This window comes from Electrophorus electricus, chromosome 23 (genome assembly GCF_041902795.1).
Source record: "Electrophorus electricus isolate QZ-2024a chromosome 23, ASM4190279v1, whole genome shotgun sequence".
Classification (NCBI taxonomy): Eukaryota; Metazoa; Chordata; class Actinopteri; order Gymnotiformes; family Gymnotidae; genus Electrophorus; species Electrophorus electricus.
In genome coordinates this window covers 5,558,094-5,572,809 of record NC_137519.1, presented here as the reverse complement: position 1 = coordinate 5,572,809, position 14,716 = coordinate 5,558,094, and the positions used below count along the sequence as shown (strand labels likewise).

The window sequence follows — 14,716 nt, the reverse complement described above, 5'->3', positions numbered from 1 at the left end:
TGAGAAAACATTCAGATAAATGGTGAGATAGCTGAACAGAGTTTTGGTTGTGCAGTCACTTAGTTAACTAGAGAGCAGTAAGTGGTACAGAACTGCCACCACTAGAGAAACTTGCTGGTCACTGATCTTTGGCCTTGCCCGTCGACCACACCTGCATGGCTGAGAGTCACAGAAAGACTACAGCCCCTCCCTGCCACTAGTCCTACCACTGCCTACTGACAGTAACCATGCAGGCAATTTAAATAGTTCTATAGCTTGGTAGAAGGTTTGATACATCTTTAAATTATAAAGTTTTGCCCCCTAAATTTATTATGTGGGCATTTTGTGTGATGAGTGAGACAACTGAGCTTAGAAACCTACATAAGCTTATTTGGACAAATATAACTTTAGATTTTTTTGTTGTTTTTTAATTGAAAATGTACTACTTACACTAGAAGTCTCGGGCGCACTTTCACTCAATCATTGTAATTATATGTACATTAATTACAACAGTTATACATTGTTAAACAATAATATTGTATTCTAATTTGTGCAGTGTCAAATGTTTGTAAAGCTGCTCTCTGCCATTTCTCTTTTTGACGCTGATTGGCCAAGACAGCTGCTGTCACTCACGATGGCTGACGTGTTTGCATCACCCTAAATGCCCCGTGTCCTTCTGCTGGGGTATATATAGCCCGCAGTAGAACTTTGGCACCCCTGGCAGTCGAAATGAAGCTCCAGCTCCCATTCTCTTGCTTGCTCACCCTGCTGGCCCTCGCCACTACGGGTAAGATTGTGTGTGTGTGTGTGTGTGTGTGTGTGTGTGTGTGTGTGTGTGTTGTGAGTGATTGGCTGGTTGGATTCTCTATTCAGTGATAACAGCCCATAACATATACTTCAAAAGTGCAGAAGTCTTTGTCTTCAGTGAAGGTGTTTCTTATTGCCAAAGGGACTTGATGTGTGTTGGTCCCATTAAAAATGAGAGGAGAGGGAAGAGAAACACTGAAACTTTGCAGAGAGGAGAGAAAAACTAGAACTGCTCCTGCTCTGATGCACTGGGCTCTTGGTTGAAGTCCCCGCGATTAGTTGAGGATGACAGCAGTGTAACAGATCTCCCTGCAGCATTGTCTTGCATTGCGCCACATGCCCTAGATACAATACTGTCGTCTCCAACCCCAATTCGGTAAAAGCTATGAATCTGCGGACATGTGGAAGCCCCGGCTGCTAATCAGTTTGTTAATGAAGGCCAGGGTTCACGGAGGCTTCCTAATGCTTTGTTTTCCACTGGAAGTAAATGACTCTTTGCTGTGGCTGTTGAGCTGGTTCCCTTTGCCTCTGGCTGGGCTTCCTCGTGGTCGGCTCTTGCGGACAGCTGGAGAGCTGATCTGTGCTGAACGGTGGAGTAATGAAACTGAAAGCTACTGCTCTACTCCTCTGCGTATCAGCCTTCCTCACTAACTGCTTTAAGCAGGTGCTCCTCGCTGTATATCGGAGCCATTTCCGTTGATGGCATTCATTGTTGGGTACCTATACATTTCTGTTATACACACTGATATGTGTTAAAAAGATGTGTGAAGCATGTAAGTAATACATATGTATGTAAGAGATAAGGTCCATATAATCGTTCGGCATTCTGAAACAAAGTGAGAAATGAACAGGCAATATAAAAACTATGGGTCAGTTACGCATATTCAGTTATACACACACACACACACACACACACACACACACACACACACACACACACACACACACACACACACACACACCAGAAGAACAGGAACACACACAGACAAGTGGGTGTCAGCTGCTGTGAATCGTAACACCAGCTGATGGAAAGTGTGAACAAAATGCACACACACATACACACAGTAGCTTAGCCACATCAAAGCTGCTAGGTTAATAAAAAGCATATTACGTATCCAGGTGATTATAGTGGAAGTGGCTTAATTGATGTTTGCCCTGTATCACTAAGGGTGTTTCCAACACATCACTTTGTATGGACTCCTGTAATCAGAGAGCTTGCTGTCACATTCCTGCACTTTAATCTTCGGCTTTTATAAACCAAAAACATCACACAAGGCCAGTTTCCCCTGACACTGAGCATCCCAGAGCCAGGGGGCTGATCTTAGGAAAGCTATACATTCACTCACATGTAAAAGGCAAAAAAAACCCTGTTCTGGGATCAGTACAATCTAGGAAGGCTGATACTACTGTCTTTTTACCAGTGAGCAAAGGCTGCACGCTTGTAATGTAATACTGCGCCATTGCAATGCTGATTCATGTCTACATCAAACTGGGTCTCTGATGCATGGTTACAGAACTCACTCAAATGGTTACAGAACTCTATTTCTCACTCTGGCCAGCCAGTTATTAATCTGCACCAGCTGTTAGAGAAAGATGGGGTCTAGTCAGCTGCCCCTTAACAGTATTTTTCTCTCATTAGAAATAAAAGAAGGCAAACACTGATCCCAGACCAGCTAGAGTTTGACACATACAAGCCCTGTTCCCTGTTGCTCATGTCACTATGCTGAGTATTTTAGCCAGATTATCCTTGCTTGTCCTTGTAGTAATGTTCTCAGCCTCTCTGTCTCCCTTTCTCTGTTTCCATCTCTCTCTCTCCATCCTGTTGCTCTGAAACCAGATACTCTCTCAGGCAATAGCATGGCCATCTCTCAAACATTCTCACATACACAAAACGAATCACTTCCCCCTTATTTTTTAACTCACAGACAAACAAGCATGCATACACACGTGCAAGCACACGTGAACGAGCATGCGCCGCACACGTGCAAGCACACGTGAACGGGCATGCGCCGCACACGCGCAAGCACACGCGCAAGCACACGCAAACAAACATGCAAGCACAAGCAAACGAGCATGCACGCACACATTCCCTGCAGCTGCGGTCGCTTCTGTAGTCTCTGCATTTATTTCCGTCCTGCAGACCTTGTAGGGACATTCTTTGTATGAGCAGTGGGGGCAGGAGCCACTGGGTTTGCACAGGGCCTGTTTTAACCAGGGGGGAGTTGGAACAGGGGGAGTGGGGCTTTCACTGTGCTCTCCGCTAGCACACCAGAGTCTCACTCACGTAGCCTGGAGAATCCCACAAGCTTCATTCTTCTCCAGGCTTGGACCTGGGATGGGTTTCTTTTGTTTGTTTGTTTGTTTTCTTTATTTGTTTTCCTTAGTGCAGCCTATCAGCATATTCCAGTGAGCCAGAGGGGCACCCTGGTCAGTGACACATGCAAACAGCGTGTGCAGAAATCACACAAGCCTTTCTAATGGTTCTACGGTATTTGCGTGAAAACAATACACAGAACAAATTGTCAAAGAATCAAAGTAATGTGCAGAAAATGGAATTTTCGGTTTCTTCAAAATCACCATCCATTACGTCAGTAAGACGTGCAAACATAACATATTCATTTAAAACTAAAAAATAATGCCACTTAATCATCCAGGATATCTTTCCACTTTTATCCAACTTGGATAAACATACCCAGCATGCTGAGAGTGACTATTTTATGGACATTCATAAGATGTCCATTTTCATTTACATGTTTTAATACAATGTACTTAAATATTATCTGCTTGATTATTGTACCATGAAGCTGATAAACAATTTTATACAATTAAATCTTATACAATGAGCTACTCAAGTTTCTGACTGGTTGTGCGTGTTACATAACATCTCCCTATCACACATGCACACACGCACACATGCGCACACACAAACATAGTACTCCACTGTGACAGAACTGCTCATCTCTCTCTAAAGTAACCCTAACACATTGTTTGAAGTAATCTAATGTCTCTTGGGAGAGTCTTCCCCTTGTCCTTGACTGCATTAACTGTAATTTGATTAATCATCATGCCTGCCCCTTGAAAATATGACCCTGTGAGGGTTAACCTGTGCCGCTCCCATTTCGTACAGGGACCCTAAATCCAGGGTGACTTTTACAAGCTTCGTACTCATTTTGGTCAGTGCCTTTGAACTAACGAATGATCAGCAGTAGTGTGGAATATGGACTGTGTCTTAAAAAGAGCAAAGAGACTCCGAGAAATCAAATTTAAACTTTTGCCCCTCTGCCAGACACAGTAATGAAAATTTTTTGTGCATATTTATATTTAGAATTTATATGTTATAAATGACATATTTATATTTACTGTCATAAAAGCCGCAGTAATCAATTTAAAGGTTCTAGCTAACTTATACCAGACTTAATCACTGCAGGAGCCCAGCCCTTTTGTTCAGTCCCATGGTCTCAAGGTAGGCCATTCTCTGAAGCCCCGCCCTCCAAAGACATGAACGCTTAGTGCTTAGCATAGCCTTTTCTGATTGGTTAATACAGTCTATACTGTATTAACAGGCCGACTCTGTACTGAAGTGTAGTTGCTGATTACAGAGGTCAGTCAGAGACACATCTTCTTTCTCATTTCGGCTACTTTAATAGCTTGATAGGCAAAGATAGGCGAAGCAGGACACAAACGCCTAGCTGAGTGCATCTGATTGTGAGCTTCACCCAAGTGGACTTACAGTATCTAAAATGTATTTATTCTAAAGTGTAATACTACAGTGCTCTTTATAGCAATGCAGTTTAGAATAGTGTGCTATGCTCTGTAGTGTTTATAGCATAGTAGAGTAATGAGATGTGAAACACAGGGCACAGTTCTCATTATAGCAGTGATCAGCTAGCACACCACACACGCACAAGACTTCCCCTTCACCCAAAGGTATAGGTTTATTTTGGAGAGCCAGGAGAGTCCTGTTACATTGGAGTACTCCGTGTGTGTGTGTGTGTGTGTGTGTGTGTGTTTGTTCACACTCTTAGGAGCAACCTTGGAGGTGTAAGGACTAAGAGTATGAACACCATGAGTGAGACAGACTCCGCTGAGCTAATGAAGAACTCAGTGCTGCCCTCTGCTGTTTATTAACTCTGGTGACGCATTAGTAACAATAGCATATATTTGTATTACTATTTTTTTTTAGGCTGGGTTTAAACAGTTTGTGGGTGGATTGTGAGAAAGGTCTCTGTATCTGTAGATGAAATTCTGCACTAGCGGACTGCATGGTCACCGTGCTCTTGGCTAGCAGTGCAGTGTTCAGCCCGGGTACACTATAGCTTGTCTTTACATTTCTATGCAGATGGCCACATACTCAACCACACTGTCATCTGCGTCAAGCAAAACTGGATTGAATAAAAAGACAATATTTAGAAAATGTAAACCTTCAGATCCATGACGTGCACGCGCACACACACACACACACACACACACACACACACACACACACACACACACACACACACACACACACACACAAGCACTGTCTGTTCTTTCTCACTGCTATTTCAGGAGCTGTTTCATACCAATGGCATTTGGTGCCCATGATGAGGCTTGTCATTAGCGCTGACTCACCGAAGCAGGCTGGCACCTCCCATATACACGCTCGCTGTTAAAGCACACACTGTGTTCATTTTTGCTATGATTAGGGACATCATTAAAGCCATTAAAGGTCCTCCACCAGGGTGGAACCACTTGTCTAGCAGCCCTAATGCAGCGTCTGGAGGAGAATGGGTGTGCTCTACCTTGGAGAACACGAAGGTGGCCTAGTTTTGGCTGTAACGCAGAGCTGAATGGGCTAGTGTCCCGTTCAGGAACCCCCCCCCCCCCCCCCCCCGCCACCGACCCCAATGTAAGAAAACTACAGGCCTCTCCTCCTGCTCACATACAAGTGACTAAAGTCATTACCTCTAATTTTAAGTCTACTCTAAATGTAAGCTGTTGTAACTTTGATTACAATTTCTATACTTAATCAAGTTTCTTTTTCAAATAATGTATCATGGTGGAATAATGTGGGAGGCCTACTCTAAGTTAAAGACTGTCACTTTATTTACAACCCTGGTAGGTGGTGGTATTAAAACACCGCCGTGTGAGGCTGTGGAACCTCTAGAATATTCTCCACATAGGACCACCATGCCACTGGCAGACCTGGGGTCAGTTTCTAGGGTTTCCTCACAAGATGGAGTAAACAGACTGTCCCTATGTAGAAGCAGCCTTTTATAACCCTGTGGGGAAACTGGAGAGAGAAAGAGATCACAGAAGGTCACAGAACAGACATCAGAGCAGAGCTCAGAGCTTGTCATCCCGACACACCTCTGACATGGTCAGGCTGGCTCATTCGCCACTGTCACTCAGACAAGCTAGGCTCATGCAGCACACGCCTGCACTCACGCTACGTGCCTTTGCATGTAGGCGTGGCATAGTACACGCAGCACCGAACACATGTGCACCTAAAGCAGAACAGCGAGCCTTACTTATACCATTTAAGGTTGTTATGGTAACTGCTGTTACAGATAAGAGACTACGGTGGGTCCAGACCCTCATTAAACATTCGTTTAACCATGTACCTTTTATATTAGTTAGTTATATATTATATTAGTGATTTACCGTAGTTACTGAATGACGTGCCGTAAGAATACTATCTATGTAATAAGCCTGAGGTTTAAGATCTTAACTCATTCTCACAGTTAATTAAACTTTAAGAGTCAATTTTAAGTCCACATCATAAAAATTTAAGTCACCCCAAGAGTTAATTTAGCACTGTTGCCCTTAGTATGTAAGAAGGGTTTGTAATCTGAGCTTTTACTTCCAAAGACAAACTCTTCCAGACCCAAAGCATCACTTGGTTTGCTCCATGTTATGTCATGCGACAGAACTATTCTGGCCTGGGCACCAGCCATCTATTTTGATCTCAACCAGATATAAAGTCGTCACTGACACAATGCCAGCAGTCAGGCGATGGTAATGGGTTTGACATTGTCTTTTTGCTACCCTGATCCTGGAGTCCTGCTGGTGTTATGACACTGACATTTTATTTTTTATTTTTTATTAGATGGAATTGGTTCTGTTCATTTCTCTAAAACACTCTTCAGAATTTTTTTTGGCTTATAACAACATTAAAATAACGAAATCATGTAGTATTTCCAAACTCAGTAAGGCGCATGTTTGGTAATGTGTAATAACATTTGTAGTTTCATTTAGTAAAGTACAAATGTAGTAATATCCTGTTTTTTCCACATTCATGAATGAGGTGTGGATTTTCCTCTAGACTCAAATTTACCTAGTGTTAAGTCTTTTCTAGATTCACTGACTAAGGTGCAATTAGGTAGTGTGCTGTCTTTTTTAGACTCGGTGAACTAATGTGCAAGATTGGTAATTTCTTGATTTTTCTATTCAGTGATTAAATTGCAAGTTCAATATTCTCGTCTTTTCTATATTCAGTGAGTAAAGTGGCCTCTTGTCTGTTCTAGAGTCAGTGAGTGAGGTGTCCGACGATGAGCTGCTGGTGCGTCTGCAGCTGCAGTCGGAGAGCAACATGTTCCCTTGCTGCGATGGCACAGAGGAGATCAGCCAGAGCTCCTCAAATGACACACCTGCACCTGAACGAACAGTCTGTACACCCTGCACCTCCAACCCAGCCATCACCGGCAAGGAGGAAGAGGGAGAGGGGGTTTCAGCCGAAGCAGGCGAAAGTGAAGAGGGTTATGACCAGGACGACAGACAGCAGGAAGGGGAGCTCGAGGACAAAGAGCAGGAGGAACTGTTAGGGGACGAGGAAGAGGAGACACAGGAGGGGACAGCCGATTCAGACCTAGCGGAGGACGTGGCGGAAGATGATGAGACAGAGGGTGGAGGGGAACAAGAGGAGGACTCTCCTGGGGAGGAAGAGGAGATTTCCCAACGAGAAGCCGAGTCCGAAGAGGGGCGCGGAGTCCACGGACTTGTGGAAGAGGAGGCAGAGGGGGTGACTGAGGAGGAGTCTGAAGAAGAAGGGCAGCAGGTGACGGGGCCCGAGGCGGCAGACACGGAGGACAATCCTGCCGAGTTAGAGACAGAGGCAGGCCCTTCTGCAGGGCCCCCGACGCCTTCACAGCCTGAAGTGTCAGAGGAGAAAGCAGCTGCTAAGGCAGCGGAGGTGACAGTAGAGGACGTGATGACTGATAAGGAGCAGCCAGCTGGGGAGGAGGAGGCCCTGTCAGAGACCTCGAGACACAGAGACTCAGTGAAAGGTACGGTGCTCAAATGATGAGATTCCCTGGCTCTCTTACAGTTATGGAAATCAAAGAGTATTTTTCTGAATTCAAATAGATAAATAGATTATAATATTTAGAGTGTTGTTTGACCTACATGTAAAGAACACAGTATATACTGATCAGCACTTAACCTTCAGAGGAAATGAGCATCGGAAATAGAACAGAAACTTCTAGAATGAGGCAGAACCACCTTGTTTCTTAATAACGCTTTATTACTTTATAATGACCCGCAATATAAAAACAGCACACGGTAACATCAGCAGTGATAACTGATCACAGAGGTTCTTCTAGGAAGTAGTGTGTTCCTGCACAGAGAGCAGTTTGGAAGTGTACTGTATGTGCTAATGAGACACTGGTGTGTCTGTGTGCGTGTGTGTGTGTGTGTGTGTGTGTGTGTGGTAGGGCTGTGGTCAGAACAGTGCAGCCACTGCTAAAAGTGACAGACGTCTTAGTCTCTCTGCTCTCTGTGTTCTATGTCCTGACACGGCAGGCAGCGGGACTGAAATAGCGCCGCAAAAATAGCAGTAAAGACCCAGCAGTGCCACCACTCCGATAAAGGCACAACACTGGCCCTGATGTATGGGAGGTCACCAGCTTACACGCTTACACGCCACACTTCATTTCATAATTAGCCACACAGGCACATCCTTCAGTAAATATTGTGAAGTTTTCATGTCTGAAATGTTTGACCCTAATATGACTGAGGAATGAGTTCATGAAGCCAGCTCAAGGTCAGTGTTCTTAGGCAGCCCTAGATCACTACACAAACCATTAAACACAAATACTGTGTTGTTTACATGTTGCGAAAGCCGGTGTGTGTATGTGCCCTGATGATTTGGCTAAGTGCACAAGTAACTGAGCAGACGATCATATGAAACGTTGAGCTGGTACCATGCCAGGAAACTGATACTGTTGACATTGAGAAGAGTTGCCATGTTTCTGGCAGTAGAGAAGACACCTTCAGCGGGTCCTAAAATGAGGGACAGGTCTCACATTGATGACACGCTACGCCTCACCACAGCTGAGCCTTCTCGGGAGTTTTCAGGTTGGAAACATGCAACACATGCGCACCTACACACACACACACACACACACACACACACACACACACACACACACACACACACACACACATCCTGTGCTTCCCAGTGTACAATGTTAGCTGGGTTACCCTAGGAGGATGGATTCCCTCTTGAGTTCTGGTCCTCCCAAGGTTCCTTCCTTAATTCTGCCCAGGGAGTTTTTCCTTGCCACTGTCGCCTCTGGCTTGCTCATTAGGGATCTGCACCCAGACATTTGTAAAGCTACTGTGACAGTACCTGCAGGAAAAAGCGCAATGTAAATATATTTGCCTTGATTCTAATTCTCTTAAAAGTACACATGCGTGACAGGACTGTTGACAGAAGCGTTTAGCCTTAAGCCAGCATTGCCTGACTCTCTCTGTGTTACCGTCACAGCCGGGCACAGCAGGCAGAGCTGCGACTCACTCGATGGCTCATGTCTCTACTTGTGGTTCCAGGAAGCCAGCTCTCTCCGTAACGTAATAATAATCTCGCATGTCCTGATAAACAAGCAGGAGCAGGTCACTGGTGCCTGGAAGCTAGAACAATACAACCCGGATTACACAACAGCATCATTTCAGCGTTCAGATTTTGTGCTTTTGTGTCCGGTCTCTTTTTTTTCTTTTTCGTCTCTATCCCTCTCTCGCTCTTTATGGAGATGGATTACGTTGTTACCAAGACTCACTGTACCCTTAATAAGAATCATGGTGGACACACGATTACTAAATTAGCTTCTTCTTCTTCTCCTCCATCTGTCTCTCCGTCGTCTTCTCTCGTATTATTTCATTCTCACCAATCTTATTTCTGTCGCTCTGTCTCACTCTTCTTCTCTCTCTCTTGCGCTCTCTCTCTCTCTCTTTCTCTCTCTCTCATTCCAGCCACCCTGAAGAAACTACAGGAGATTTATCACATGGCCATTAAGCCTATGGAACAGGCATATAAATACAAAGAGCTCAGACAGCATGACGTGTCAGGTGAACGTCCCCCGACCTTTACACCTGGCCCTGCCCTGTCAGCAGTATCAGCCTACATACAGTTACACTCCTACACAGTGCTTAGAGCCTCGTGGACATGAGTCCTACATGACATTCTAGTGATTTCTTCTGTTGTGTAGTATGAAATCCTGCCAGTTTCTCAGTTCGGTCCCCTGACCTTTCCACATATGCTTTAGACAGAAGTGTCACCCTCTTGTGGCTAACACTAGTAATGAATAACTGTGTCTGTTTGCTATAGAAGCGGAGATTACCTCCAAACCCATGGTGCTTTTCCTGGGGCCCTGGAGCGTAGGCAAGTCCACCATGATCAACTACCTGCTGGGCCTCCACAACACCCCGCAAGAACTCTACACAGGTAACAGTCCACACAGTGGCCACTCTACAGACGTAACTCTACACAGGTAACTCTACACATGTAAAAGTCCACACAGGTGCCACTCTACACAGGTAACAGTCTATACAAGTGCAACTCTACATACGTAACTCTACACAGGTAAATGTACATATGTAACAGTCCACACAGGTGCCACTCTACACAGGTAACAGTTTATACAAGTGCAACTCTACATACGTAACTCTACACAGGTAAATGTACAAATGTAACAGTCCACACAGGTGCCACTCTACATAGGTAACCCTGCACAGGTAACAGTCTACACAAGTTCCACTCTACATACGTAACGCTACCCAGGTAACAGTCCACACAGGTGCCACTCTACACAGGTAACTCTACACATATAACAGTTCACAGAGGTGGCACTCAACACAGGTAACTACACAGATAGCTCTACACATTTGACACAGGTAAAGGTCTACACAGACAGTCTAAACAGATTTCTCCTCACGTGCACCGATTATGAGTGAAAACAAAATGGCGTGGCATAAATGTCAGGATGTCAGGAAACAATTTTCATCACTTCTTTGATCCTATTACTTCCATTTACTGTACACGTCATATAGTGATGCAATATCAAACCCCCATATACCCAAATGACCCAACACATCTTCCCTCTTTCTCCATGACTCTCTTCCCTATTCTTCGTCTCTTCCAATCTCACGCTTACTCTGACTCTCTCTCTTTCTCTGTTACTCTCTCGTCCATTTCCGTGCCCCGCCTTCCAGGGGCGGAGCCTACCACCTCTGAGTACACAGTGATCATGCATGGGGAGAAGTTGCGCACCATCGAGGGCATTGTGATGGCGGCAGACAGCTCCCGCCCTTTCTCATCCCTGGAGAAGTTTGGCCAGGGCTTCCTGGAGAAGCTGGTGGGCATTGAGATGGCCCACGAGCTACTGGAGCGCGTCACGCTGGTGGACACACCCGGCATCATCGAGAACCGCAAGCAGCAGGAGAGAGGTGGCGTGCACACACACATGCACATGTACATATACACACACTCTTACAAACTCTCTTACAAACACGCATCCAGGCAAACAAATTTACATGCAAAAAAATACATCACATTCAATAGTGTGTCTGTGTGTGTGCATGTGTGTGTTAATATTGCGTATTACATTACAATTTTGATTACTTCTACACCTTTACTAAGGTACACTGCTGTTACACCCTGGTACATAGAGTATATGCTAGTAAACTGGGAAACCAGCACTTGACCCCATCACGTGACCCCATCACGTGAACCTGTCACATTCTGTCCTGCAGGCTACCCCTACAACGACGTGTGTCAGTGGTTCATCGACCGAGCGGATCTGATCTTCCTGGTGTTCGACCCTACCAAGCTAGACGTGGGCCTTGAGCTGGAGACACTCTTCAAGCAGATGAAGGGCCGCGAGTCCCAGATCCGCCTCATCCTGAACAAAGCCGACAGCCTGGCCACGCAGGAGCTGATGCGCGTCTATGGCGCCCTCTTCTGGAACATGGCACCCTTGATTAACGTGACGGAGCCGCCCCGCGTCTACGTCAGCTCCTTCTGGCCGCAGGACTACACGGCCGACGCCAACCGCCAGCTCTTCAAGAAGGAGGAGATCTCCCTGCTGGAGGACCTCAACCAGGTGATCGAGAACCAGCTGGAGAACAAGATCGCCTTCATCCGGCAGCACGCCATCCGCGTGCGCGTCCATGCGCTGCTGGTGGACCGCTACCTCCAGACATACCACGAGAGGCTGGGCTGGTTCGGCGACCCGGACGAGGTGTTCCACGACATCGTTGCCGACCCTGACCGCTTCTACATCTTCAAGTCCGTCCTGGCCAAGACCAACGTGAGCAAGTTCGACCTCCCTGAGCCTGAGGCCTACCGCGACTTCTTCGGGGTGAACCCGCCAGGCGGATTCAAGCCACTGGCATCACACTGCGGCTGGTCGCACGGCTGCCTGCTGGAGAGAGTGGAGCGGGCCATCACGGAGGAGCTGCCCACTCTCCTCGCCAGCCTGGCCAGGGGGAAGGAGCTGGGAGAGGCTGGAATGCCCGCCACCGATTCCCCCAAAGCAGACGAGAAGCCCAAGAATCGCTGGCGGAGGCAGTGAAGGGGGCGGAGCAGGAAAGGGGGTGGAGCAGGAGCAGGAGGAGAGGGAGGAGGAGAGGAACGTTCCTGTTTTGGGAGGCACAGAAGCTCCGTCCGTACTGGACTCAGGGCAACAAGCCAGTGAATGATTGAGCAGGAGCTTGAGTGAATGAATGAGTGGGGTGGGTTGGGTGGATGAGTGAGTGAGTGAGTGAATGAGTGAGTGAATAAATAGATAAATAGGTGGATGGATGGAGGAATGAAGGAAGGGGTGAACTGATTAATGAATGAATGAACAGAGGACATGAGGGAATGAGAGATAATATTAAACATGGAATAAGTGAAAGAGAGAATGCTCCCATGTTCCAGAGGATGCAAAAATAAATCCAGTGAAACATAAAGCCATAAAGAGAATCCACAGGAAATGGAAAACAGTAACAATATACAGCCCAGTGAAGTCTGTCAGTTAGGCGTGTCAGAGTTCACTGGGCTCTGTGACGGTGCATGACCTAAGGTTATCTTCTCTCTTCACCAAAACACCACTAGATTCTAGATGGTATTCAAGATAGGATCTGATTGTAGATCAGAATTCTTAACTCAAAGTGAGAAATTATGAATGTCGCCCCTGGTCTTTTATTTCCTGTCCTTTCACTAAACCACTTCAGTTTGTAGGTTTTCTATTTGTTTCTGTCTATTTTCATCCAATGCATCTGGTTATTTTAATCGTAACTATCTTCATTGTTGTTTGAAAAGATTTTAGGCATGTCAACCACACTCGATCAAGAGGGCCCATTTTGACTTTGTAACTAGCATAGTCATGCCTCTGAGAACATCTGCATATGAATAGTAATTTTGGGGTGTTTAATTTTGAGGGTTTGTGCTGAATGTCTTTATTGCTGCATGTGAAATATAGTGTCACATTAAAGCTGTTTTTTTCTGTTGTTCACTGTCTCAATGCCCTAATTGAAAAAGGTGGATAATAGATGGATGGAAACTCCTTTGTAGAACATAGGTCTTACAATAACGTATTTTCCGTCCATTGTGTTAGAACTAGACTGGGAATAAATAAGATCGATGAAGAAATAAGTAAATTTACGAAAATGTCGAGCGATTCTCGCTCCAATTGCGAAATAGCATTAGGTGTCCACAAGGGGGCATCGTATGTTATTTAACACACTAATAAGGAAATGATGAAATACTCCCGATTCATATGAAGTAGTTAAATGTGTTGGGAAGTTGCATTTTAGAGTTGTCCCTGTGTTTTTCTCTTTGCGTTTCTCACACAATTACACAAGCATACACACACTTTTATAAATTACTATAAGAGAAAAAAAGGCTAAGATGGCTCACGATTTCAACTTTCTAAAAGTGTTACTACCGCATATATGAAACGTAGTATATACAACTTTTCAATTCAGAAGAAAAAGTGTGTCAACTGCTTTCAAATCCCACCTAAAAGTGTAGCATGTGCTTTTCTTAATAGAAGGCGGGAAAAACAAGTGAATTTCACTGCTCACTGATCCAATTTTTGTGCCTGCAGCGGCTCATAGATCCTAAGACCCAAACTATTTAGGCCGACCAGCAAAAAGGTTCAGGTCGCATCTGACATGTAGCTCTGGAGCGGCAGGGATTGGGCCATGGGATTAAACCATGACTGTTTTTGGATTATCTGATTCTTTTGATATCACTACAAATAATTACAGAATTCACAAGGAATGTCATTATTATGAATTTCTATATAGGTATGTGTTCTCTGTGATGGACATACACAGTCGCACACACAGCGCAATGAATATGTTCTTTATACTTCAGAAAATTTCTTCATTTTATTTCTCTTCTAAAAAGATATGAGATTATTCTCTTGTGTTTACTCTCCTCGGTGCCTTTCAAACTAGAGCCTTTACATTTTTTTATAAAACTTGGAGGAGATCTAAAAAAACCAACCAAACAAAAAAAAAAAGTATTAAGCTCCGTGTTCCGGTTCTAAATAAAACGCAAAGTCCGCATTGTACGAAACTGCAGTGGAGGGAACCCACAAAGAGCTGGACCCCCGCGGACGGGCATGAAAAGCGCGTGGCGTAATTTATTCGCGGTGGAATACCCTCGTTCCCCGTGTGCGTGCTC

General features: G+C 45.1%; 1 protein-coding gene across 2 annotated transcripts; it reads left to right on the top strand.

Annotated features, from left to right (window-relative positions):
* The first annotated feature begins 628 nt into the window (after window positions 1–628).
* srla (sarcalumenin a) lies at window positions 629–13,533 on the top strand. 2 transcript variants are annotated; one of them, XM_035520831.2, is made up of 7 exons: window positions 629–766; window positions 7,293–8,051; window positions 9,025–9,120; window positions 10,015–10,110; window positions 10,370–10,486; window positions 11,254–11,487; window positions 11,794–13,533. In XM_035520831.2, the coding sequence occupies exons 1-7, from the start codon at window positions 709–711 to the stop codon at window positions 12,612–12,614; spliced, it is 2,181 nt and encodes a 726-aa protein (XP_035376724.1). In that variant the 5' UTR covers window positions 629–708; the 3' UTR covers window positions 12,615–13,533. The 2 variants fall into 2 exon arrangements, with proteins under 2 accessions (XP_035376724.1, XP_026871213.2); XM_027015412.3 differs by having other exon boundaries at window positions 9,022–9,120.
* Window positions 13,534–14,716: the final 1,183 nt, after the last annotated feature.